Raw genomic sequence first — 23596 nt, forward strand, 5'->3', positions numbered from 1 at the left:
ATATTAGTAATAACTATGTGTCTCTCTCTCTGTTTCCCTCTTTCTCTCTCTGTCTCTATCTCTCAATTAATTTTTTTCTTCCTCAAATGAAGGGCTTTATTGGCATGGGAAACATATGTTAACATTGTCAAAGCAAGTGAAGTAGATAATAAACACAAGTGAAATAAACAATACAAATGAACAGTAAACATTACACTCACAAAAGGTCTCTCTCTGTTTCTTGCTCACCCTCTTTCACCCTCGCTCACCCTCTTTCACCCTCTCTCACCCTCTCTCACCCTCTTTCACCCTCTTTCACCCTCTCTCATCCTCTTTCACCCTCTCTCACCCTCTTTCACCCTCTCTCATCCTCTTTCACCCTCTTTCACCCTCTTTCACCCTCTCTCACCCTCTCTCACCCTATTTCACCCTCTTTCACCCTCTCTCACCCTCTTTCACCCTCTTTCACCCTCTTTCACCCTCTTTCACCCTCTCTCACCCTCTCTCACTCTCTTCAGGAGGTTTACCATGAGAGACACATCCAGAGGTTTTGGGAGGAGAGTAAAGATGTGTTCAACAGCTTCAAGGTTGTGGGTCCGGAGGAGAACTTGAGCCAAGGACAGGCCAGAAACATGGGCATGTACGTACAGCACGCTACCAGACCTGTGTGTGTGTGTGTGTGTGTGTGTGTGTGATGATGATTCCTCTAGCTGTGTGTGTGTGTGTGTCCATCATTAATTTCACAGAGACATTTTTCATCTCAGACTTGTTATTTGATGAACAAAACCGTCTGAATATGAATGAATAACAAACATTACCGCGTACCATGAAAGGCTCCAGAGCAATTAGATTTAAGTAATCATCAAAGTAAATATGCAAATCAAGAAGCTCAGTCACTCTGATGTTGAGTTGGAAACGGAAGCTCGGTCACTCTGATGTTGAGTTGGAAACGGAAGCTCGGTCACTCTGATGTTGAGTTGGAAACGGAAGCTCGGTCACTCTGATGTTGAGTTGCAAACGGAAGCTCAGTCACTCTGATGTTGAGTTGGAAACGGAAGCTCAGTCACTCTGATGTTGAGTTGGAAACGGAAGCTCGGTCACTCTGATGTTGAGTTGGAAACGGAAGCTCGGTCACTCTGATGTTGAGTTGGAAACGGAAGCTCAGTCACTCTGATGTTGAGTTGGAAACGGAAGCTCAGTCACTCTGATGTTGAGTTGCAAACGGAAGCTCAGTCACTCTGATGTTGAGTTGGAAACGGAAGCTCAGTCACTCTGATGTTGAGTTGGAAACGGAAGCTCAGTCACTCTGATGTTGAGTTGGAAACGGAAACTCAGTCACTCTGATGTTGAGTTGGAAACGGAAGCTCAGTCACTCTGATGTTGAGTTGGAAACGGAAGCTCAGTCACTCTGATGTTGAGTTGCAAACGGAAGCTCGGTCACTCTGATGTTGAGTTGGAAACGGAAGCTCAGTCACTCTGATGTTGAGTTGGAAACGGAAACTCAGTCACTCTGATGTTGAGTTGCAAACGGAAGCTCAGTCACTCTGATGTTGAGTTGCAAACGGAAGCTCAGTCACTCTGATGTTGAGTTGCAAACGGAAGCTCAGTCACTCTGATGTTGAGTTGGAAACGGAAGCTCAGTCACTCTGATGTTGAGTTGCAAACGGAAGCTCAGTCACTCTGATGTTGAGTTGGAAACGGAAGCTCAGTCACTCTGATGTTGAGTTGGAAACGGAAGCTCAGTCACTCTGATGTTGAGTTGGAAACGGAAACTCAGTCACTCTGATGTTGAGTTGGAAACGGAAGCTCAGTCACTCTGATGTTGAGTTGGAAACGGAAGCTCAGTCACTCTGATGTTGAGTTGGAAACGGAAGCTCAGTCACTCTGATGTTGAGTTGCAAACGGAAGCTCGGTCACTCTGATGTTGAGTTGGAAACGGAAGCTCAGTCACTCTGATGTTGAGTTGGAAACGGAAACTCAGTCACTCTGATGTTGAGTTGCAAACGGAAGCTCAGTCACTCTGATGTTGAGTTGCAAACGGAAGCTCAGTCACTCTGATGTTGAGTTGCAAACGGAAGCTCAGTCACTCTGATGTTGAGTTGCAAACGGAAGCTCGGTCACTCTGATGTTGAGTTGCAAACGGAAGCTCAGTCACTCTGATGTTGAGTTGGAAACGGAAGCTCAGTCACTCTGATGTTGAGTTGGAAACGGAAGCTCAGTCACTCTGATGTTGAGTTGCAAACGGAAGCTCAGTCACTCTGATGTTGAGTTGGAAACGGAAGCTCAGTCACTCTGATGTTGAGTTGGAAACGGAAGCTCAGTCACTCTGATGTTGAGTTGGAAACGGAAACTCAGTCACTCTGATGTTGAGTTGGAAACGGAAGCTCAGTCACTCTGATGTTGAGTTGGAAACGGAAGCTCAGTCACTCTGATGTTGAGTTGGAAACGGAAGCTCAGTCACTCTGATGTTGAGTTGGAAACGGTGTCCAAATAGGAGCACCTACATATAAGAGTTTTGTATTGGTGTCAAAAGATTTCAAATATATTCAGGTAGAAAAAAAAAATATATCTGTCAAATGTTTAGCCTGAAACAGATCTACAGTTTGTCTGACAATTTAGACAGGAAACCCACTGAACACACCACGTCATTCATAACTAAACCCACTGAACACCACCACTAACCAACAGGCTCATTGAGAACTAACTAACAGGCTCATTGAGAACTATCTCTCCTTAGCATAGAATTAGCAGAGAGTAGTGTTTTACTTAGGATCTAATAATCGCTATCTTGCAAATTACGATTTATGTCAAAGTATGTGCTTGGTAGCGCATCAGGCTACCATCATGTTGTCAGTTGAATTGATCAATAATGATTGATTAGATGTTTTGTTTCCTCCATTTCTTTAAACCAGGGGGCTGTGTCGTAAGGACCCAGGCTGTGACTTCTACCTCAGTATGGATACTGACGTGATGCTCACCAACAGACAGACCCTGAAGATCCTCATAGAGCAGAACAGGTATGGTATTGTTAAGGGTTTGGGTTTGATCAGGCCGTTTGAACAGAACAGGTATGGTATTGTTAGGGTTAAGGGTTTGAGTTTGATCAGGCCATTTGAACAGAACAGGTATGTTATTGTTAAGGCTTAAGGTTTGATCAGGCCATTTGAACCGGTATGGTATGGTTAGGGTTTGGGTTTGATCAGGCCGTTTGAACAGAACAGGTATGATGTCTTTATAGTGTTGCGGCTGTTTCTACTCAGGGGAATTGTCTTATAGGCAGAAGCCCAATGATCTAACATGCATGCACAGTGTTTGCATACTTGTTATGGGGTGTATAAGGAACAGGGACTCTTATTGTGTTAATGCTGCTGGCCATAAGGAACAGTGACTCTTATTGTGTTAAAGCTGCTGGCCATAAGGAACAGGGACTCTTATTGTGTTAATGCTGCTGGCCAAAAGGAACAGTGACTCTTATTGTGTTAAAGCTGCTGGCCAAAAGGAACAGGGACTCTTATTGTGTTAATGCTGCTGGCCATAAGGAACAGGGACTCTTATTGTGTTAATGGATTTTTTTTTCATTTTGTCTGTCATAGTTGAAGTGTACCTATGATGACAATTACAGGCCTCTCATCTTTTTAAGTGGGAGAACGTGCACAATTGGTGGCTGACAAAAATACTTTTTTGCCCCACTGTTAACAGCGTTATGGTAATCTGGCCACATCGTCTCCCATGAGCTTCCCCAAGTTGTGACAAACGGACCAGTTCGTAGCTGGATTCTTCACCCATCTTTTATACTTTTCTCCGGAACTTGAAATTTGTTCGTACCTCAAGTTCTGTGAGGTGGAAGGATTTCCTTTGTCCTCTATGAAAATGTACTCTCTCTATACTGTGTGGCAGGGTCTTCTCAGGAATTTACGACCTCTGACCACAGCAGCCTAGTTGAAGGAGGCAAGGGGGGAGGCAGGGAGAGGGGGATGGGGTTGCTAAACCCAAAGAGGCCAACGTCATGACACAGTCTATGCCTGTTTTATGCAGTCTATGTCTGATTTATACAGTCTATGTCTGTTTTATACAGTCTATGCCAGTTTTTTCTCTCTTTTCCCTCCTCTTGATTTTTCAAGTGTTGTCTCTTTAAACCAGATGTCTTTGTGGTGGTGGCAGACCTGTGACAGAATGGAGCCCTGGTTTGAGTCCCAAATGGCACTCTAATCCCTATAGCTCTGTAGGTCCTGGTCAAAATGTAGGGCACGACATAGGGAATAGGGTGCTATTTAAGACTTAACCCTGGAGGCCCGAAGAGAAAGCCCTCTGGGTTATTTAAAGAGGCCATGGGAACTCTCCAATCTGTCTACAATCCTGGACATTCAGTATTTCCTTGTCGTCCATCCCATTTCCTGCATTGTATCCATATTGTAGATGAACGCTGTAATTTATGGTAATGCATCCTATATAAGTTGTTTTCCCTCGGGAATCACGATAGCTCCGTTCTTCGTGATGTTCGTGGCTTTAAAAATATAGTGTTTGAGCTCCAACAGCGGGGATGTGTGTCTATGTCTCACGCACATTTAAATTCAAACTCACACCGAGCAGCCTTGTGTCTTCCCACCACCATTTAGGAGCTGGCCAGCAGAATGCCTGTGTGAATTCAGCATATGTCTGGTTTACTGTAATATGACCCAGTGAGGTTCTGCTCTAGCTTTACCCACTTGGTAGCGGTCCTCCCGGGCCACTTTGGGTTGAGTTCTGAGCTGCAGGATGTCTGTTACACCACTAAGACACCCAGTATATCTGATTGCTGACTGGGAAATGACACCTAGTTATATCCTGTTTGGCAGAATTACACACTCTCTGTCTCTGTCTCTCTGTCTCTCTCTGTCTCTCTCTGTCTCTCTCTGTCTCTCTCTCTCTCTGTCTCTCTCTCTCTCCTTGTCTCTATCTCTCTCTCAGTTCAAGTAAAGAGCTTTATTGGCATGGGAAACATGTTTACATTGCCAAATCAAGTGAAATGGATAAACAAAATTAAAATAAACAATAAAAACTGAACAGTAAATATTTTACTCACACAAGTTTGGTGATTTGGTGATTTACGTTGTACTTGGAGGATATTTTTGCAAACTTCTGTATGCATTCTCAAATAGGTGTTTGTCCTATTTTGTGAATTCTTGCTTGGTGAGCGGACCCTAGACCTCACAACCATAAAGGGCAATTGGTTCTATAACTGATTCAAGCATTTCTAGCCAGATCCTAATTTGTATGTCGAATTTGATGTTCCTTTTGATGGCATAGAATGCCCCTCTTACCTTGACTCTCAGATCGTTCACAGCTTTGTGGAAGTTACCTGTGGCGCTGATGTTTAGGCCAAGGTATGTATTGTTTCTTGTGTGCTCTATGGCAATGGTGTCTAGATGGAATGTGTCGTTGTGGTCCTGGCAACTGAACCTTTTTTGGGAGACCATTATTTTGGTCTTACTGAGATTCACTGTCAGGGCCCAAGTCTGGCAGAATCTGTGCAGAACATCTAGGTGCTGCTGTAGGCCCTCCTTGGTTGGGGACAGAAGAACCAGATCATCAGCAAACAGGAGACATTTGACTTCAGATTCTAGTAGGGTGAGGCCGGGTGCTGCAGACTGTTCCAGTGCCCGCGCCAATTCGTTGATATATAGGTTGAAGAGGGTGGGACTTGGGTCTCCCGGGTGGCGCAGTGGTTAAGGGCGCTGTACTGCAGCGCCCAGGCTCTGTCGTAACCGGCCGTGACCGGGAGGTCCGTGGGGGCGACGCACAATTGGCCTGGCGTCGTCCGGATTAGGGAAGGGTTGGCCGGTAGGGATATCCTTGTCTCATAGCGCACCAGCGACTCCTGTGGCGGGCCGGACACAGTGCGCGCTAACCAAGGTTGCCAGGTGTTTCCTCTGACACATTGGTGGCGCTGGCTTCCGGGTTGGATGCGCGCTGTGTTAAGAAGCAGTGCGGCTTGGTTGGGTTGTGTATCGGAGGACGCATGACTTTCAACCTTTGTCTCTCCCGAGCCCGTACGGGAGTTGTAGTGATGAGTCAAGATAGTAACTACTAAAACAATTGGACACCACGAAAACGGGGTAAAATTCAACAACAACAAAAAAAGGAAAAAAGCTGCATCCCAGTGGAAAGAAATTTGTGTGATTTTTGCCAATTTTATTTGTGTAATGTCTGTATTTTTTCCTCCAAGCTTTTTTGAAGTTTAACAAATCAAATCAAATCAAATGTATTTGTCACATGCGCCAAATACAACAGGTGTTGTTGGAGTTGTGCCTGGCCATGCAGTCATGAGTGAACAGGGAGTACAGGAGAAGACATGAGAGGACTGAGCACATGCCCCTGTGTTGATGTGTTGTTACCTACCCTTACCACCTGGGGGCGGCCCATCATGAAGTCTAGCATCCAGTTGCAGAGGGAGGTGTTTAGTCCCAGGGTCCTTAGCTGAGTGATGAGATTTGAGGGCACTATAGTGTTGAATGTTGAGCTGTAGTCAATGAATAGCATTCTCACAAAGGTGTTCATTTTGTCAAGGTGGGAAAGGGCAGTGTGGAGTGCAATAGAGATGAATTAATCTGTGGATCTCTTAGTGTGGTATGGAAATTGGAGTGGGTCTAAGGTTTCTGGGATAACTGTGTTTATTTGAGCCAGTTTTTCAAAGCATTTCATGGCTACAGAAGTGAGTGCTACGGGTCGGTAGTTATTTAGGCAGGTTACCTTAGTGTTCTTGGGCACAGGCACTATGGTGGTCTGCTTGAAACATGTTGGTATTACAGACTCAGACAGGGAGAGGTTGAAAATGTCAGTGACGACACTTGCCAGTTGGTTCAGCGCATGCTTGGAGCACACGTCCTGGTAATCCATCTGGCCGAGCGGCCTTTTGACCTGTTTAAAGGTCTTACTCACATCGGCTGCGGAGAACGTGATCACACAGTCATCCGAAACAGCTGGTGCTCTGATGCATGTTTCAGTGTTACTTGCCTCGAAGCAAGCATAGAAGTTATTTAGCTCCTCTGGTAGGCTCGTGTCACTGGGCAATTCTCGGCTGTGCTTCCCTTCGTAGTCTGTAATAGTTTGCAAGCCCTGCCACATCCGACGAGCATTGGAGCCGGTGTAGTACGATTCGATCTTATTCCTGTACTGATGCTTTGCCTGTTTGATGGTTCGTCGGAGGGCATAGCGGGATTTGTTATAAGCTTCCGTGCGAATGTTGCCAGTAATCCATGGCTTCTGGTTGGGGTATGTACGTACAGTCACTGTGGGGACGACATCCTTGATGTACTTATTGATAAAGCCAGTGACTGATGTGGTGTTCTCCTCAATGCCATCGGAAGAATCCCCGGAACATATTACAGTCTGTGATAGCAAAGCAATCGTGTAGTTTAGCATCTGCTACATCTGACCACTTTTTTCATTGGCCGAGTCACTGGTGCTTCCTGCTATAATTTTAGCTTGTTAACAGAAATCAGGAGGATGTAGTTACGGTCAGATTTGTCAAATGCAGGGCGAGGGAGAGTTTTGTACGTATCTCTGTGTGTGGAGTAAAGGTAGTCCAGAATTTTTGTTTCCCTCTGGTTAGACATTTAACATGCTGATAGAAATTCAGTAGAACTGATTTAAGATTCCTTGCATTAAATCCCCCGCCCACTAGGAGCGTCACCTCTGGATGAGCGTTTTCCTGTTTTTTTGGTGGAATACAGCTAATTTAATGCAGTTTTATGTAGACAGCTACGAAAAATACAGATTAAATCTCTCTTGGTAGATAGTGCAGTCTACAGCTTATCATGAAGCGAGCAAAACCTTGAGACTTCCTTAGATATCATGCACCAGCTTTTGTTTACATAAATACATAGGCCCCCGTCCCGTGTCTTACCAGAGGCTGCTGTTCTGTCTTGCCGATAGTGTAAAACCCGCCAGCTGTATGTTCTTAATGTCGTCATTCAGCCATGACTCGTTGAAACATAAGATATTACAGTTTTTAATATTCCGTTGGTAGGATATACCTGCTTTCAGTTCGTCCCATTTATTTGACAGCGATTGAACGTTAGCTAGCATAACAGAGGGCAGATTAGCCACTCGTTGCCTGATCCTCGCAAGGCACCCAGATCTTTTGCCTCGAAATCTCAGTTTCCTTCTCCAGTAAATCACGGGGATTGGGTCCTGGCTGGGTGTCGTGCAGTAGTCTTAGTCACGGGGATTGGGTCCTGGCTGGGTGTCGTGCAGTAGTCTTAGTCACGGGGATTGGGTCCTGGCTGGGTGTCGTGCAGTAGTCTTAGTCACAGGGATTGGGTCCTGGCTGGGTGTCGTGCAGTAGTCTTAGTCACGGGGATTGGGTCCTGGCTGGGTGTCGTGCAGTAGTCTTAGTCACGGGGATTGGGTCCTGGCTGGGTGTCGTGCAGTAGTCTTAGTCACGGGGATTGGGTCCTGGCTGGGTGTCGTGCAGTAGTCTTAGTCACGGGGATTGGGTCCTGGCTGGGTGTCGTGCAGTAGTCTTAATCACGGGGATTGGGTCCTGGCTGGGTGTCGTGCAGTAGTTTTAGTCACGGCGATTGGGTCCTGGCTGGGTGTCGTGCAGTAGTCTTAGTCACGGGGATTGGGTCCTGGCTGGGTGTCGTGCAGTAGTCTTAGTCACGGGGATTGGGTCCTGGCTGGGTGTCGTGCAGTAGTCTTAGTCACGGGGATTGGGTCCTGGCTGGGTGTTGTGCAGTAGTCTTAGTCACGGGGATTGGGTCCTGGCTGGGTGTCGTGCAGTAGTCTTAGTCACGGGGATTGGGTCCTGGCTGGGTGTCGTGCAGTAGTCTTAGTCACGGGGATTGGGTCCTGGCTGGGTGTCGTGCAGTAGTCTTAGTCACGGGGATTGGGTCCTGGCTGGGTGTCGTGCAGTAGTCTTAATCACGGGGATTGGGTCCTGGCTGGGTGTCGTGCAGTAGTTTTAGTCACGGCGATTGGGTCCTGGCTGGGTGTCGTGCAGTAGTCTTAGTCACGGGGATTGGGTCCTGGCTGGGTGTCGTGCAGTAGTCTTAGTCACGGGGATTGGGTCCTGGCTGGGTGTCGTGCAGTAGTCTTAGTCACGGGGATTGGGTCCTGGCTGGGTGTCGTGCAGTAGTCTTAGTCACGGGGATTGGGTCCTGGCTGGGTGTCGTGCAGTAGTCTTAGTCACGGGGATTGGGTCCTGGCTGGGTGTCGTGCAGTAGTCTTAGTCACAGGGATTGGGTCCTGGCTGGGTGTCGTGCAGTAGTCTTAGTCACGGGGATTGTGTCCTGGCTGGGTGTCGTGCAGTAGTCTTAGTCACGGGGATTGGGTCCTGGCTGGGTGTCGTGCAGTAGTCTTAGTCACGGGGATTGGGTCCTGGCTGGGTGTCGTGCAGTAGTCTTAGTCACGGGGATTGGGTCCTGGCTGGGTGTCGTGCAGTAGTCTTAGTCACGGGGATTGGGTCCTGGCTGGGTGTCGTGCAGTAGTCTTAGTCACAGGGATTGGGTCCTGGCTGGGTGTCGTGCAGTAGTCTTAGTCACGGGGATTGGGTCCTGGCTGGGTGTCGTGCAGTAGTCTTAGTCACGGGGATTGGGTCCTGGCTGGGTGTTGTGCAGTAGTCTTAGTCACGGGGATTGGGTCCTGGCTGGGTGTTGTGCAGTAGTCTTAGTCACGGGGATTGGGTCCTGGCTGGGTGTCGTGCAGTAGTCTTAGTCACGGGGATTGGGTCCTGGCTGGGTGTCGTGCAGTAGTCTTAGTCACGGGGATTGGGTCCTGGCTGGGTGTCGTGCAGTAGTCTTAGTCACGGGGATTGGGTCCTGGCTGGGTGTCGTGCAGTAGTCTTAGTCACAGGGATTGGGTCCTGGCTGGGTGTCGTGCAGTAGTCTTAGTCACGGGGATTGGGTCCTGGCTGGGTGTCGTGCAGTAGTCTTAGTCACGGGGATTGGGTCCTGGCTGGGTGTCGTGCAGTAGTCTTAGTCACGGGGATTGGGTCCTGGCTGGGTGTCGTGCAGTAGTCTTAGTCACGGGGATTGGGTCCTGGCTGGGTGTCGTGCAGTAGTCTTAGTCACAGGGATTGGGTCCTGGCTGGGTGTCGTGCAGTAGTCTTAGTCACGGGGATTGGGTCCTGGCTGGGTGTCGTGCAGTAGTCTTAGTCACGGGGATTGGGTCCTGGCTGGGTGTTGTGCAGTAGTCTTAGTCACGGGGATTGGGTCCTGGCTGGGTGTCGTGCAGTAGTCTTAGTCACGGGGATTGGGTCCTGGCTGGGTGTCGTGCAGTAGTCTTAGTCACGGGGATTGGGTCCTGGCTGGGTGTTGTGCAGTAGTCTTAGTCACGGGGATTGGGTCCTGGCTGGGTGTTGTGCAGTAGTCTTAGTCACGGGGATTGGGTCCTGGCTGGGTGTCGTGCAGTAGTCTTAGTCACGGGGATTGGGTCCTGGCTGGGTGTCGTGCAGTAGTCTTAGTCACGGGGATTGGGTCCTGGCTGGGTGTTGTGCAGTAGTCTTAGTCACGGGGATTGGGTCCTGGCTGGGTGTCGTGCAGTAGTCTTAGTCACGGGGATTGGGTCCTGGCTGGGTGTCGTGCCCGACTCATTGAAGAAGAACTCTTCGTCCAATTTGAGGTGTTTTGTTTTTCTTTGTTTGTCCATTAGGGTGTGCATACGTGGTCTGTCGTACGGTAATTTGTTTAAAAAAATCAATTTGACATTTGCTCAGTACATTGTTTGCACTGAGGAAATGTAGAAGTCTGCTGTTAATTATAATGCAGAGTATTTTTCCAAGATTGCTGTTGACTCATATCCCATGGTAGATATTGGGGTCAAATTTGTCTCCACTTTTGTGAATTTGGGGTTGTCAGTCCTTGGTTCCAAATATTGGGGAAGATGCCAGAGCTAAGGATCATGTTAAAGAGTTTTAGTATAGCCAATTGGAATGGTCTGTATATTTCATAATTTCATGTAGGATACCATCAACACCACAGGCCTTTTGGGGTTGGAGGGTTTTTATTTTGTCCTGTAGTTCATTCAATGTAATTGGAGAATCCAGCGGGGTCTGGAATCCAGTGGGTTCTGGAATCCAGTGGGTTCTGGGATCCAGTGGGTTCTGGAATCCAGTGGGTTCTGGTAGTCTTTAATAGTTGATTCAAAGATTTGTATTTGATCATGTATATGTTTTTGCTGTTTGTTCTTTGTTAAAGAGACAAAAAGATTGGAGAAGTGGTTTATCCACACATCTCCGTTTTGGATAGATAACTATTTGTGTTGTTGTTTGTTTAGTGTGTTCCAAGTGGTTAGATTCTATGGATTATTCAATTACATTGAGCTGATTTCTGACGTGCTGTTCCTTCTTTTTCCGTAGTGTATTCTGTGTTGTTTTAGTGATTCACCATAGTGAAGGTGTAGACTCAGGTTTTCTGGGTCTCTGTTTTTGGTTGGATAGGTTTTGCAATTTCATTTTTAGGTTTTTGCATTCTTCTTCAAATAATTTGTCATTGTTGTTGATTTACTTAGGTTGTCTGATTTGCAATTTTTTGATTTGATAGGGAAGCTGAGAAGTCAAATATAGTCTTAGGCTTTATACTGCAAAGTTTACACTACAATATTAGAGTGAAGAGGTGAAGGTGGGTGAAGGTGAAGGTGGGGTGAAGATGGGGTGAAGGGGAAATGTAGGTGAAGGTGGGGTGACGATGGGGTGAAGGTGAAGTGTAGGTGGGGTGAAGTGAAGGTGAAGTGAAGGAAGGGGGAGGTGAAGGTGAAGTGAAGGTCGGCTGTAGGTGAAGGTGGGGTGAAGGTGGGGTGGGGTGTAGGTGAAGGTGGCAGGTAGCCTAGTGGTTAGAGTGTTTGACTTCAAATCAAATCAGAGTTTATTTGTCACGTGCGCCGAATACAACAGGTGTAGGTAGACATTACAGTGAAATGCTGAATACTAAAAGCAGGCTCTAACCGATAGTGCGAAAGAAGTGAAAAAAGTGTGTGTGAAGGTAAGTAAAGAAATAAAACAACAGTAAAAAGACATTTGAAATAACAGTTGCAAGGCTACATACAGACACCTGTTAGTCAGGCTGATTGAGGTAGTATGTACATGTAGCTATATACAGACACCGGTTAGTCAGGCTGATTGAGGTAGTATGTACATGTAGGTATCGTTAAACTGACTAGGCATATATGATGAACAGAGAGTAGCAGTAGCGTAAAAAGAGGGGTTGGCGGGTGGTGGGACACAATGCTGATAGCACGGTTAACCAATGTGCGGGAGCACTGGTTGGTTGGGCCAATTGAGGTAGTATGTACATGTAGCTATATACAGACACCGGTTAGTCAGGCTGATTGAGGTAGTATGTACATGTAGGTATCGTTAAACTGACTAGGCATATATGATGAACAGAGAGTAGCAGTAGCGTAAAAAGAGGGGTTGGCGGGTGGTGGGACACAATGCTGATAGCACGGTTAACCAATGTGCGGGAGCACTGGTTGGTTGGGCCAATTGAGGTAGTATGTACATGTAGCTATATACAGACACCGGTTAGTCAGGCTGATTGAGGTAGTATGTACATGTAGGTATCGTTAAACTGACTAGGCATATATGATGAACAGAGAGTAGCAGTAGCGTAAAAAGAGGGGTTGGCGGGTGGTGGGACACAATGCTGATAGCACGGTTAACCAATGTGCGGGAGCACTGGTTGGTTGGGCCAATTGAGGTAGTATGTACATGAATGTATAGTTAAAGTGACTATGCATATATGATAAACAGAGAGTAGCAGCAGCGTAAAAAGAGGGGCTGGGGGCACACAATGCAAAGGCGTCTTATGGCTTGGGGGTAAAAACTGTTGAGAAGCCTTTTTGTCCTAGACTTGGCACTCCTGTACCGCTTGCCATGCGGTAGTAGAGAGAACAATCTATGACTGGGAGGCTGGGGTCTTTGTAACTGAAAGGATGCAAGATCAAATCCGCAAGCTGACAAGGTAACAATCTGTTGATCTGAACAAGGCAGTTCATCCACTGTTCCTAGACTGTCATTGAAAATAAGAATTTGTTCTGAACTGACTTATCTAGTTAAATTAAAAAAATTACAGTGAATGTTTTCTCCAGGAAGTTGTCTAAAAGGGATTGAATTTGTTGTTGCCTAATTGTTTTTTTGTAGGTTTCCACACTACTTTCCTTCCATCTACAGCATTTCTTAAAATTGTTCAGATCCTTTGGCTTTGATGCCTCATGATTGAGTTATAGCTCTGTTCAGAGAGACTGGGGTTTTGCTGTCATCTGATAGGGGTGTTAGTGGGCTGACTGTGAATGGTCTAAGAGGCTCTGGGTTGAGATCAGTGATAAAATAATCAAACTTATAACTGGTGTTGGGGAACAATCAGAATTGGTTGGTAACATAGGTAAGATGTTTTATATTCATCATATGTTTGTAAGTTACTTCTCATCAGAATGTGTTTGTATAATACTGTGGCGGGGTTGCAGTATCTGTTCTATGTCAAGACTAAGTTGCTTGAGCCGGCGAGAGGGGAGAGGTCAAGCGTGTATCTCTTGGCTCCACAATGTCTGTGTGCCAGTCAGTGTGTCTCTGTGATCTTGTCAAGATAGGATGGATTTGATATATGCCTGTTGATATGGAGGATTGGTTTATGGTTCTGAGTTTGAGAAAATAACATAGTTTAGGAGACAAAGCTGAACGATTAATTATGCCGATGCTGTCTGGCTATGTGTGTCTTTGCTATAAAGGATCTCAGTTGAAATGTGGAAGGGACTCTCAGAGAATTCATTGATAGACACTGAATTGATCTGAGAGTCACAGGGTTGTGATAGAGCTCATATAATTCAAGATGGACTTTGTGATAACTAACTCTGACTTGTGTGTGGTTTGCTCTCATGATTTGGTAAATAGAGGAAATTTCCACGACACTGGCAAGGGATGAGCTATAGGTGTACCTACCAAATGAGTCCCCTCGAAGCCTACCATTGACTATGTACAGACCCAGCGTGCGACATAACTGCAGAAGTTGTGACCCATTTCTGTTGGTAGGTTTGTCATAGTTGTTTCTAGGGGTCATATTTTGGAGTGAATACTGTAACCTCCAGGTAGGTGTTTGTCCCCCTGTGTGCTGAGGGCGTCAGGTTCTTGTCCTGTTCTGGCATTTAGGTCACCAAAGTAGTACATGTTCCTGAGGCTGGAAATGATTGATCTTCCTCTCTAGGATGGAGAAGCTGTCATCGTTAAAGTATGGGGATTCTATTGGTGGGATATACTGTAGGTAGCACACGTGAGGCCATTTTTCTCTGTTGACATAAATCCCTTATTATTTTCTAGCCAAATGTAAAATGTTCCTGTTTTTCGAATAATTTAATAGAGTGGGTTATGTCTCCTCTATATCAAATTAGCCCCCTGAGTCTTTTCCCCTTCTTCTCCTTCTTCTTCTTCTTCTCTTTTCTGCAGGAAAATAATTGGTCCCCTTGTCACTCGTCATGGCAAGCTGTGGTCCAACTTCTGGGGAGCGTTGAGTCTGGATGGTTACTATGCCCGTTCTGAAGACTACATCGACATCGTGCAGAGCAAGCGAGTGTGAGTCTCCTGTCCTCAACCAATGAGGTTGGGTTCTTTCTATAAACCATCACTCCTGTATATCAACATGCTGGGTGATTTGTAAATGTAGGAGTATTTCTCACACACTGATCTGTTTCATGGAAGCCACAATGCCACAAAATTCTACCTTTAAACTGTGAAAGCTCCTAGATAGTTTACTATGTTGTCAGGGCCAGGGTATATGGGTTACTAGATAGTTTACTAGGTTGTCATAGCCTGGGTTTATAGGTTACTAGATAGTTTACTAGGTTGTCATAGCCTGGGTTTATAGGTTACTAGATAGTTTACTAGGTTGTCATAGCCTGGGTTTATAGGTTACTAGATAGTTTACTAGGTTGTCATAGCCTGGGTTTATAGGTTACAAGATAGTTTACTGGGTTGTCATAGCCTGGGTTTATAGGTTACTAGTTAGTTTACTAGGTTGTCATAGCCTGGGTTTATAGGTTACTAGTTAGTTTACTAGGTTGTCATAGCCTGGGTTTATAGGTTACTAGTTAGTTTACTAGGTTGTCAGGGCCAGGGTTTATGGGTTACTAGTTAATTTACTAGGTTGTCAGGGCCGGAGTTTATGGGTTGCTAGTAAGTTTACTAGTTAGTTTACCAGGTTGTCAGGGCCAGGGTTAATGGGTTACTAGTTAGTTTACCAGGTTGTCAGGGCCAGGGTTAATGGGTTACTAGTTAGTTTACCAGGTTGTCAGGGCCAGGGTTTATGGGTTACTAGTTAGTTTACTAGGTAGTATACCTGGTTGTCAGGGCCATGGTTTATGGGTTATGTGAGTGAATGGTTGTGTGTCAAATAAACCGTAAAGGATCTGTTTTAGGAAAGACCTCTCTAAACTAGACTTCTGTCTTCCTAAACCAGACTTCTGTCTTCCTAAACCAGACCTTGTCTTCCTAAACCAGACCTTGTCTTCCTAAACCCCAACTCTGTCTTCCTAAACCACACCTCTGTCTTCCTAAACCAGACCTCTGGTCTTCCTAAACCAGACCTCTGGTCTTCCTAAACCAGACCTCTGGTCTTCCTAATCCAGGCCTCTGGTCTTCCTAAACCAGACCTCTGGTCTTCCTAAACCAGACCTCTGTCTTCCTACACCAGACCTCTGTCTTCCTAATCCAGACCTCTGGTCTTCCTAAACCAGATCTCTCTTCCTTAACCAGACATACGTCTTCCTAAACCAGGAGAGTGATCATGTTCCAGACTTCTCTTCCTAACCAGGAGAGTGGTCACTTCCTAAACCAGGAGAGTGATCACTTTCTAACCAGGAGAGTGATCATGTTCCAGCTTTCTCTTCCTAATCCAGGAGAGTGATCACTTCCTAATCCAGGAGAGTGATCATGTTCCAGCTTTCTCTTCCTAATCCAGGAGAGTGATCACTTCCTAATCCAGGAGAGTGATCACTTCCTAACCAGGAGAGTGATCATGTTCCAGCTTTCTCTTCCTAATCCAGGAGAGTGATCACTTCCTAATCCAGGAGAGTGATCACTTCCTAACCAGGAGAGTTGAATGTTGAATGTGTTGAACATGTTGAATATAATGAAAAATATGTATTGCAGCTGATTAATATGATTTATTGTCAGTACTAAAACTAAACCCTCTCTCTCTCTCTCTCTCTCTCTCTCTCTCTGCTCTCTCTTTCTCTCTGGTCTCTCTCTATATATTTCTCAATCCATGTCTCTCTCTCAATTTCAATTCAATTCAAGGGGCTTTATTGGCATGGGAAAAATATGTTAACATTGCCAAAGCAAGGGACATAGACAAGAAACAAAAGGGAAATAAACAATAAAAAATGAACAGTAAATATAACTCTCACAATAGTTGTAAAATAATATAGACATTTCAAATTTTATATTATATTATTGGCAATGTTGTAACAATATGCAAATGGTCTCTGTCTCTCTCGCTCTTTTCTCAGGGGTGTATGGAACATTCCCTACATGGCTCATATATACTTGATAAAGGGAGAGGTCCTGAGAAACCAGCTGAAGGAGAGGAACCATTTTGTTTTGGAGAAACTGGATCCTGACATGGCTCTGTGCAGACACGCTAGAGAACTGGTAAAACCACTCAGATTATCTAGTTAGCAGCTCCTGAATTGACAATAATACTCTGTTTAGAATATGACAGTGTACAGGACTTCTGGTTGATATACATTAGATTATACAGGACATCTGGTTATTATACAATTTTCTTTAGCCTCCTGAGGTTGAAAAGGCGCTGTTGCGCCTTCTTCCCCACACTGTCTGTGTGGGTGGACCAATTCTGATTGTCAGTGATATGTACTCCGAGGAACTTAACTTTCCAGCTTCTCCACTGCGGTCCTGTCCATGTGGAGAGGGGCGTGCTCCCTCTGCTGTTTCCTGAAGTGCACGATTAGCTCCTTCATTTTGTTGGCATTGAGGGAGAGGTTATTTTACAGGCACCCCTCTCCCAGGGCCCTCACCTCTTCCCTGTAGGCTGTCTCGTCATTGTTGGTAATCAGGCCTACTACTGTTGTGTCAACTGCAAACTTGATGATTGAGTTGGAGTCATAGATGAACAGGGAGTACAGGAGGGAGCTGAGCACGCACCCTTGTGGGGCCCCTGTGTTGAGGATCAGCAAAGTGGAGGTGTTGTTTCCTACCTTCACCACCCGGGGGAGGCCCGTCAGGAAGTCCAGGACCGAGGTGCACAGGGTGGAGTTCAGACCCAGGGCCCGGAGCTTATTGGTTAGCTTGATACTGGTACTATGGTACTATGGTGTTGAAGGCTGAACTATAGTCATTGAACAGCATTCTTACATAGGTATTCCTCTTGTCCAGATGGGATAGGGCAGTGTGCAGAGTGATGGCAAATACATCGTCTGTGGATCTATTGGGGCGGTATGCAAATTGAAGTGGGTCTAGGGTATCAGGTAAGGTGGAGGTGATATGATTCTTAACTAGCCTCTCAAAGCACTTAATGATGACAGAAGTGAGTGCTACAGGGCGTTATTGTCATTTAGTTCAGTTACCTTTGCCTTCCTGGGTACAGGAACAATGGTGTAAATCTTGAAGCAAGTGGGGGACAGCAGACTGGGATAGGGAGAGATTGTATATACCAACCAGATGTCCTGTATATTTTAGGTTAAGTTATATTAGTTAATGATACTTTTGTTAGGTTATGTTAGTTCATGTTTATATTAGTTTATTTTAGTTCAGGTTAGGTTGTGTTAGATTATGTTATGTTAGGTTATGTTAGGTTATGTTATGTTAGATTATGTTAGATTATGTTGTGTTAGGTTATGTTAAATTATGTTATGTTAGATTATGTTATGTTATGTTACTTTATTCTAGGTTGTGTTAAGTTATGCTACGCTATGTTAGTTATTGATCGTTTTTCTTAGGTTATGTTCATTTATGTTTATGCTAGTTTGTGTTAGATTAGGTTATGTTATGTTACTTTATGTTAGGTGATGATAATGTTAGGTTATGTTAGTTAATATTATGTTAGGTTATGTTGGTTTATGTTAGGTGATGATAATGTTAGGTTATGTTAGTTAATATTATGTTAGGTTATGTTAGGTGATGATAATGTTAGGTTATGTTAGTTAATATTATGTTAGGTTATGTTAGTTTATGTTAGGTGATGATAATGTTAGGTTATGTTAGTTAATATTATGTTAGGTTATGTTAGTTTATATTAGGTTATGTTATGTTAGGTTATGTTAGGTGATGATAATGTTAGGTTATGTTAGTTAATATTATGTTAGGTTATGTTAGTTTATATTAGGTTATGTTATGTTAGGTTATGTTAGCTTATGTTAGTTTATGTTAGTTTAGTTTATATTAGGTTAGATTATATTATGTTATGTTAGTTTATATTAGGTTATGTTAGTTTATGTTAGTTTATATTAGGTGATGTAATGTTAGGTCATGTTAGTTTATGTTATATTAGGTGATGTAATGTTAGGTTATGTTAGTTTATGTTAGGTAACCATCTGCTGTGGTATCCTGTACCCAGTCTGTCTCCATGTGTTTGTATGTCCTTAAGGCATGATCTCCAGCATCTTTGGTGCGAGCAGGGCTCTCCGCTCCACTGGTCCCATCATTTTGCACCTCCTTTCCTCCTCCTCCTCTTCTGCTCGTCTGTGTCATGTGACCATGTCCAAACAATGGGAATGTCTGGCTGATTTCCAAACCTTGTGTTTTTTTACTTCCCTGGTCCTTCTAGACTTTGAACTAGTCTGTCTAGTCTGTCTGTCCAGCTGGGCGTTATGGCATCCTGTCACGTGTCACCCCACGCTAACACCTACTACCATGGAGCTCTGCTACGTCACTTCACTCTGTCCCAGCATGCAACACTTACTAAGATAAAAACTACCAAAACATCAGCTTCAGAGGGAATCTTGGTCTTCCTCGTGCAATGCAGCAGGCTCATCTCCTTCCCATGCCACCGCCTCCTGTATGTTACGTCTTACCTACCTACTGTATCTATCAAGCTCTCTCTCTGACAAAACGTAACGTTACAACATTTACATGGTGATTTTCCTTCGTTTTAGACCAATCACAGAGAAAAAGACTCCCCCAACCCGGAAACATTCCATATGCTCAGAGTTCCAAAGGTTTTTAACTGCTTTCATTATTCTATTTGGTGTCAATATCAATTTCCAATGTAGGTTTACAATGTAGGTTTACAAGGTAGGTTTACAACGTAAGTTTACAACGTAGGTTTACAAGGTAGGTTTACAACGTAAGTTTACAACGTAGGTTTACAAGGTAGGTTTACAAGGTAGGTTTACAAGGTAGGTTTACCATGTAGGTTTACCATGTAGGTTTACCTGTAAAGTAGGTGTACAACGTAGGTGTACAACGTAGGTGTACAATGTAGGTGTACAATGTAGGTTTACATATAACGTAGGTTTACAATGTAGGTTTACAATGTAGGTTTACCATGTAGATTTACAATGTAGGTTTACAATGTAGGTTTACAATGTAGGTTTACCTATAACGTAGGTTTACAAGGTAGGTTTACCATGTAGGTTTACCATGTAGGTTTACAATGTAGGTTTACAATGTAGGTTTACCATGTAGGTTTACAATGTAGGTTTACAATGTAGGTTTACCATAGTAATGTAGCCATAGTAATGTAGCCATAGTAATGCAGCCATAGTAATGTACCCATAGTAATGTAGCCATAGTAACGTGGCCATAGTAACGTAGCTATAGTAACGGAGCTATATTCACGGAGCTATAGTAACGGATCTATATATAGTCACGTAGCGTCATTTATGTAGCTATAGTAACGGATCTATATATAGTCACAAAGCTATAGTAACGGAGCTTTAGTAATGGATCTATAGTAACGGATCTATAGTAACGGAGCTATAGTAACGGAGCTATAGTAACGGATCTATATATAGTCACGTAGCGTCATTTACGTAGCTATAGTAACGGATCTATATATAGTCACGGAGCTATAGTAACGAATCTATATATAGTCACGTAGCGTCATTTACGTAGCTATAGTAACGGATCTATATATAGTCACAAAGCTATAGTAACGGAGCTTTAGTAACGGAGCTATAGTAACTGATCTATATATAGTCACGGAGCTATAGTAACAGAGCTTTAGTAACGGAGCTATAGTAACTGATCTATATATAGTCACGGAGCTATAGTAACGGAGCTTTAGTAACGGAGCTATAGTAACTGATCTATATATAGTCACGGAGCTATAGTAACGGAGCTTTAGTAACGGAGCTATAGTAACTGATCTATATATAGTCACGGAGCTATAGTAACGGAGCTATAGTAACGGAGCTATAGTAGCGGAGCTATGGTAGCGGAGCTATAGTAACTGATCTATATATAGTCACGGAGCTATAGTAACAGAGCTTTAGTAAAGGAGCTATAGTCACGGAGCTATAGTAGCGGAGCTATAGTAACAGAGCTTTAGTAACGGAGCTATAGTAGCGGAGCTATAGCAGCGGAGCTATAGTAACTGATCTATATGTAGTCACGTAGCGTCATTTACGTAGCTATAGTAACTGATCTATATATAGTCACGTAGCGTCATTTACGTAGCTATAGTAACTGATCTATATATAGTCACGGAGCTTTAGTAACGTAGCTATAGTTACGGAGCTATAGTCACGGAGCTATAGTCACGGAGCTATAGTAACGGAGCTATAGTAACGGAGCTATAGTAACGGAGCTATAGTAACGGAGCTATAGTAACGGAGCTATAGTCACGGAGCTATAGTCACGGAGCTATAGTAACGGAGCTATAGTAACGGAGCTATAGTAACGGAGCTATAGTAACGGAGCTATAGTCACGGAGCTATAGTAACGGAGCTATAGTAACGGAGCTATAGTAACGGAGCTATAGTAACGGAGCTATAGTCACGGAGCTATAGTAACGGAGCTATAGTAACGGAGCTATAGTAACTGATCTATATATAGTCACGGAGCTATAGTCACGGAGCTATAGTAACGGAGCTATAGTAACGGAGCTATAGTAACGGAGCTATAGTAACGGAGCTATAGTCACGGAGCTATAGTCACGGAGCTATAGTCACGGAGCTATAGTCACGGAGCTATAGTAACTGATCTATATATAGTCACGGAGCTTTAGTAACGTAGCTGTAGTCACGGAGCTATAGTAACTGTAGTCACGGAGCTATAGTAACGGAGCCACCTGCAAGTGCCCTGCATCCATGATTATTTAAACCCCCCAGAGCCAATCCCTTCGCCCCCTAACCCCCACAACTATGTCACCAGCTTTTCTCCCCAACGCTCTGACCGTCTCAGACTAGGCTAGCTGTTTAGACCTTAGCTACACCTTTTTACTCCCAGCAGGACACACTCCCTCCAAAAACCACATCATGAAAATCATAATTCATAAATTGGAGACATAATTTGCATTATAGAGAAAACAGATGGTCAACGATCCAAAACAACCCAGCTGTGATTTGTCAAATGGGAGAAAGACAGAACGCCTAGTCTGAATGTCAAATCCAGCCACCTGCCACCCTCCCCCTACCATGTCCCTCCCTCCCCCTACCATGTCCCTCCCTGTCCCTCCCTCCCCCGACCATGTCCCTCCCTCCCCCGTCCATGTCCCTCCCTCCCCCTACCATGTCCCTCCCTCCCTACCCTACCATGTCCCTCCCTCCCTACCCTACCATGTCCCTCCCTCCCCCTACCATGCCCCTCCCTCCCCCTACCATGTCCCCTCCCCCTTCCATGTCCCTCCCTCCCCCTACCATGTCCCTCCCTCCCCCTACCATGTCCCTCCCTCCCCTCCCCTTCTTCCCCCCTCCATGTCTTCTCTCCCTCCTTCTAACATGTACCTCCTCACTCCTCCCCTTCCACACCTCTCCATAAATGATCCAGTATTATTTATCGACATGTGGTTGTCATTGTTTGGTTTCCTAAACACGTAATCATTATGTCTGATAGTGTTCTGGTGAGACATGTCAATCACTATGTTCTGGTGAGACATGTCAATCACTATGTTCTGGTGAGACATGTCAATCACTATGTTCTGGTGAGACATGTCAATCACTATGTTCTGGTGAGACCTGTCAATCACTATGTTCTGGTGAGACATGTCAATCACTATGTGGGTACTATTTACGGTATCATCTCTATTATTGTATATGCTTAGAAAACAATCTATTTACTATCTACTCTGTCCACTTTGGAAGGCTAATTTGACTTTCTCTGTCCGCTACAGGGAATGTTCATGTACATTACAAACCGTCATGAGTTTGGAAGGCTAATTTCCACAGCTAACTTTAACACATCACATTACAACGGCGATCTGTGGCAAATATTTGAGAATCCAGTGGTGAGTCCTCATATCCTCCCTCCCCGCTTTTGTTTGATTTGTATAAAGACGTTTTAAGATATGGTAACCGTGAGATAAGATTACCCTTTGTCTGATTCATTTGTAGTGATAAAAAATATGACGTACTGTAAATATGCAGTGAACTCTGATTCGCTGAAAAAGGATCTGTGATTTACTGACTGAGAGTTCTGGGTTTTGTCTGGGAGTGTCTGGTGAGAGGGGAGTGTCTGGTGAGAGGGGAGTGTCTGGTGAGAGGGGAGTGTCTGGTGAGAGGGGAGTGTGTTGTGAGAGGGGAGTGTCTGGTGAGAGGGGAGTGTGTTGTGAGAGGGGAGTGTTTGGTGAGAGGGGAGTGTCTGGTGAGAGGGGAGTGTCTGGTGAGAGGGGAGTGTCTGGTGAGAGGGGAGTGTCTGGGAGTGTATGGTGAGAGGAGAGTGTCTGGTGAGAGGGGAGTGTCTGGTGAGAGGGGAGTGTCTGGTGAGAGGGGAGTGTGTTGTGAGAGGGGAGTGTCTGGTGAGAGGGGAGTGTCTGGTGAGAGGGGAGTGTCTGGTGAGAGGGGAGTGTCTGGTGAGAGGGGAGTGTCTGGTGAGAGGGGAGTGTCTGGGAGTGTATGGTGAGAGGAGAGTGTCTGGTGATAGGGGAGTGTCTGGGAGTGTCTGGTGAGAGGAGAGTGTCTGGTGAGAGGGGAGTGTCTGGTGAGAGGAGAGTGTCTGGTGAGAGGAGAGTGTCTGGTGAGAGGAGAGTGTCTGGTGAGAGGAGAGTGTCTGTTGAGAGGAGAGTGTCTGGTGAGAGGGTAGTGTCTGGGAGTGTCTGGTGAGAGCTGAGTGCCAGAGGATAAGCCATGAGAGGTATGCAGGTCAGTGAACTCTCTCTCTCTCTCTCTCTCTCAGGACTGGAAGGAGAAATACATCCACCCCAACTACACACGCATCTTCACAGAGAACTACCTAGAAGAGGTATGTATATCTTAAGTTACAGCGATACAGTCATGTGAAAAGTAAGTGTCTCTAGCCGTGGATCCCAGAGTGAGGTCGTAAGTGACTTAGTACCTGTCTCTAGTGACTCAGTGCCTGTCTCTAGTGACTCAGTACCTGTCTCTAGTGACTCAGAACCTGTCTCTAGCCGTGGATCCCAGAGTGAGGTCCTAAGTGACTCAGTACCTGTCTCTAGTGACTCAGTACCTGTCTCTAGTGACTCAGTACCTGTCTCTAGCCGTGGATCCCAGAGTGAGGTCCTAAGTGACTCAG

The 23596-nt window shown here is 45.0% G+C and overlaps 1 protein-coding gene across 1 annotated transcript in view; it reads left to right on the plus strand.

Annotated features, from left to right (window-relative positions):
* The window catches only part of LOC139366654 (procollagen-lysine,2-oxoglutarate 5-dioxygenase 2-like), a 117143-nt gene that overhangs the window by 86801 nt on the left and 6746 nt on the right, over window positions 1-23596 (plus strand). Inside the window, exons 10-16 of the mRNA XM_071104331.1 lie at window positions 498-619; window positions 2892-2996; window positions 14396-14521; window positions 16456-16597; window positions 19060-19122; window positions 22239-22352; window positions 23240-23305. Of these exons, the coding sequence (XP_070960432.1) occupies window positions 498-619; window positions 2892-2996; window positions 14396-14521; window positions 16456-16597; window positions 19060-19122; window positions 22239-22352; window positions 23240-23305 (738 nt within the window). The remainder of the gene's footprint in view (window positions 1-497; window positions 620-2891; window positions 2997-14395; window positions 14522-16455; window positions 16598-19059; window positions 19123-22238; window positions 22353-23239; window positions 23306-23596) is intronic.

Source organism: Oncorhynchus clarkii, chromosome 15 (genome assembly GCF_045791955.1).
Source record: "Oncorhynchus clarkii lewisi isolate Uvic-CL-2024 chromosome 15, UVic_Ocla_1.0, whole genome shotgun sequence".
In the NCBI taxonomy this organism is placed as follows: domain Eukaryota; kingdom Metazoa; phylum Chordata; class Actinopteri; order Salmoniformes; family Salmonidae; genus Oncorhynchus; species Oncorhynchus clarkii.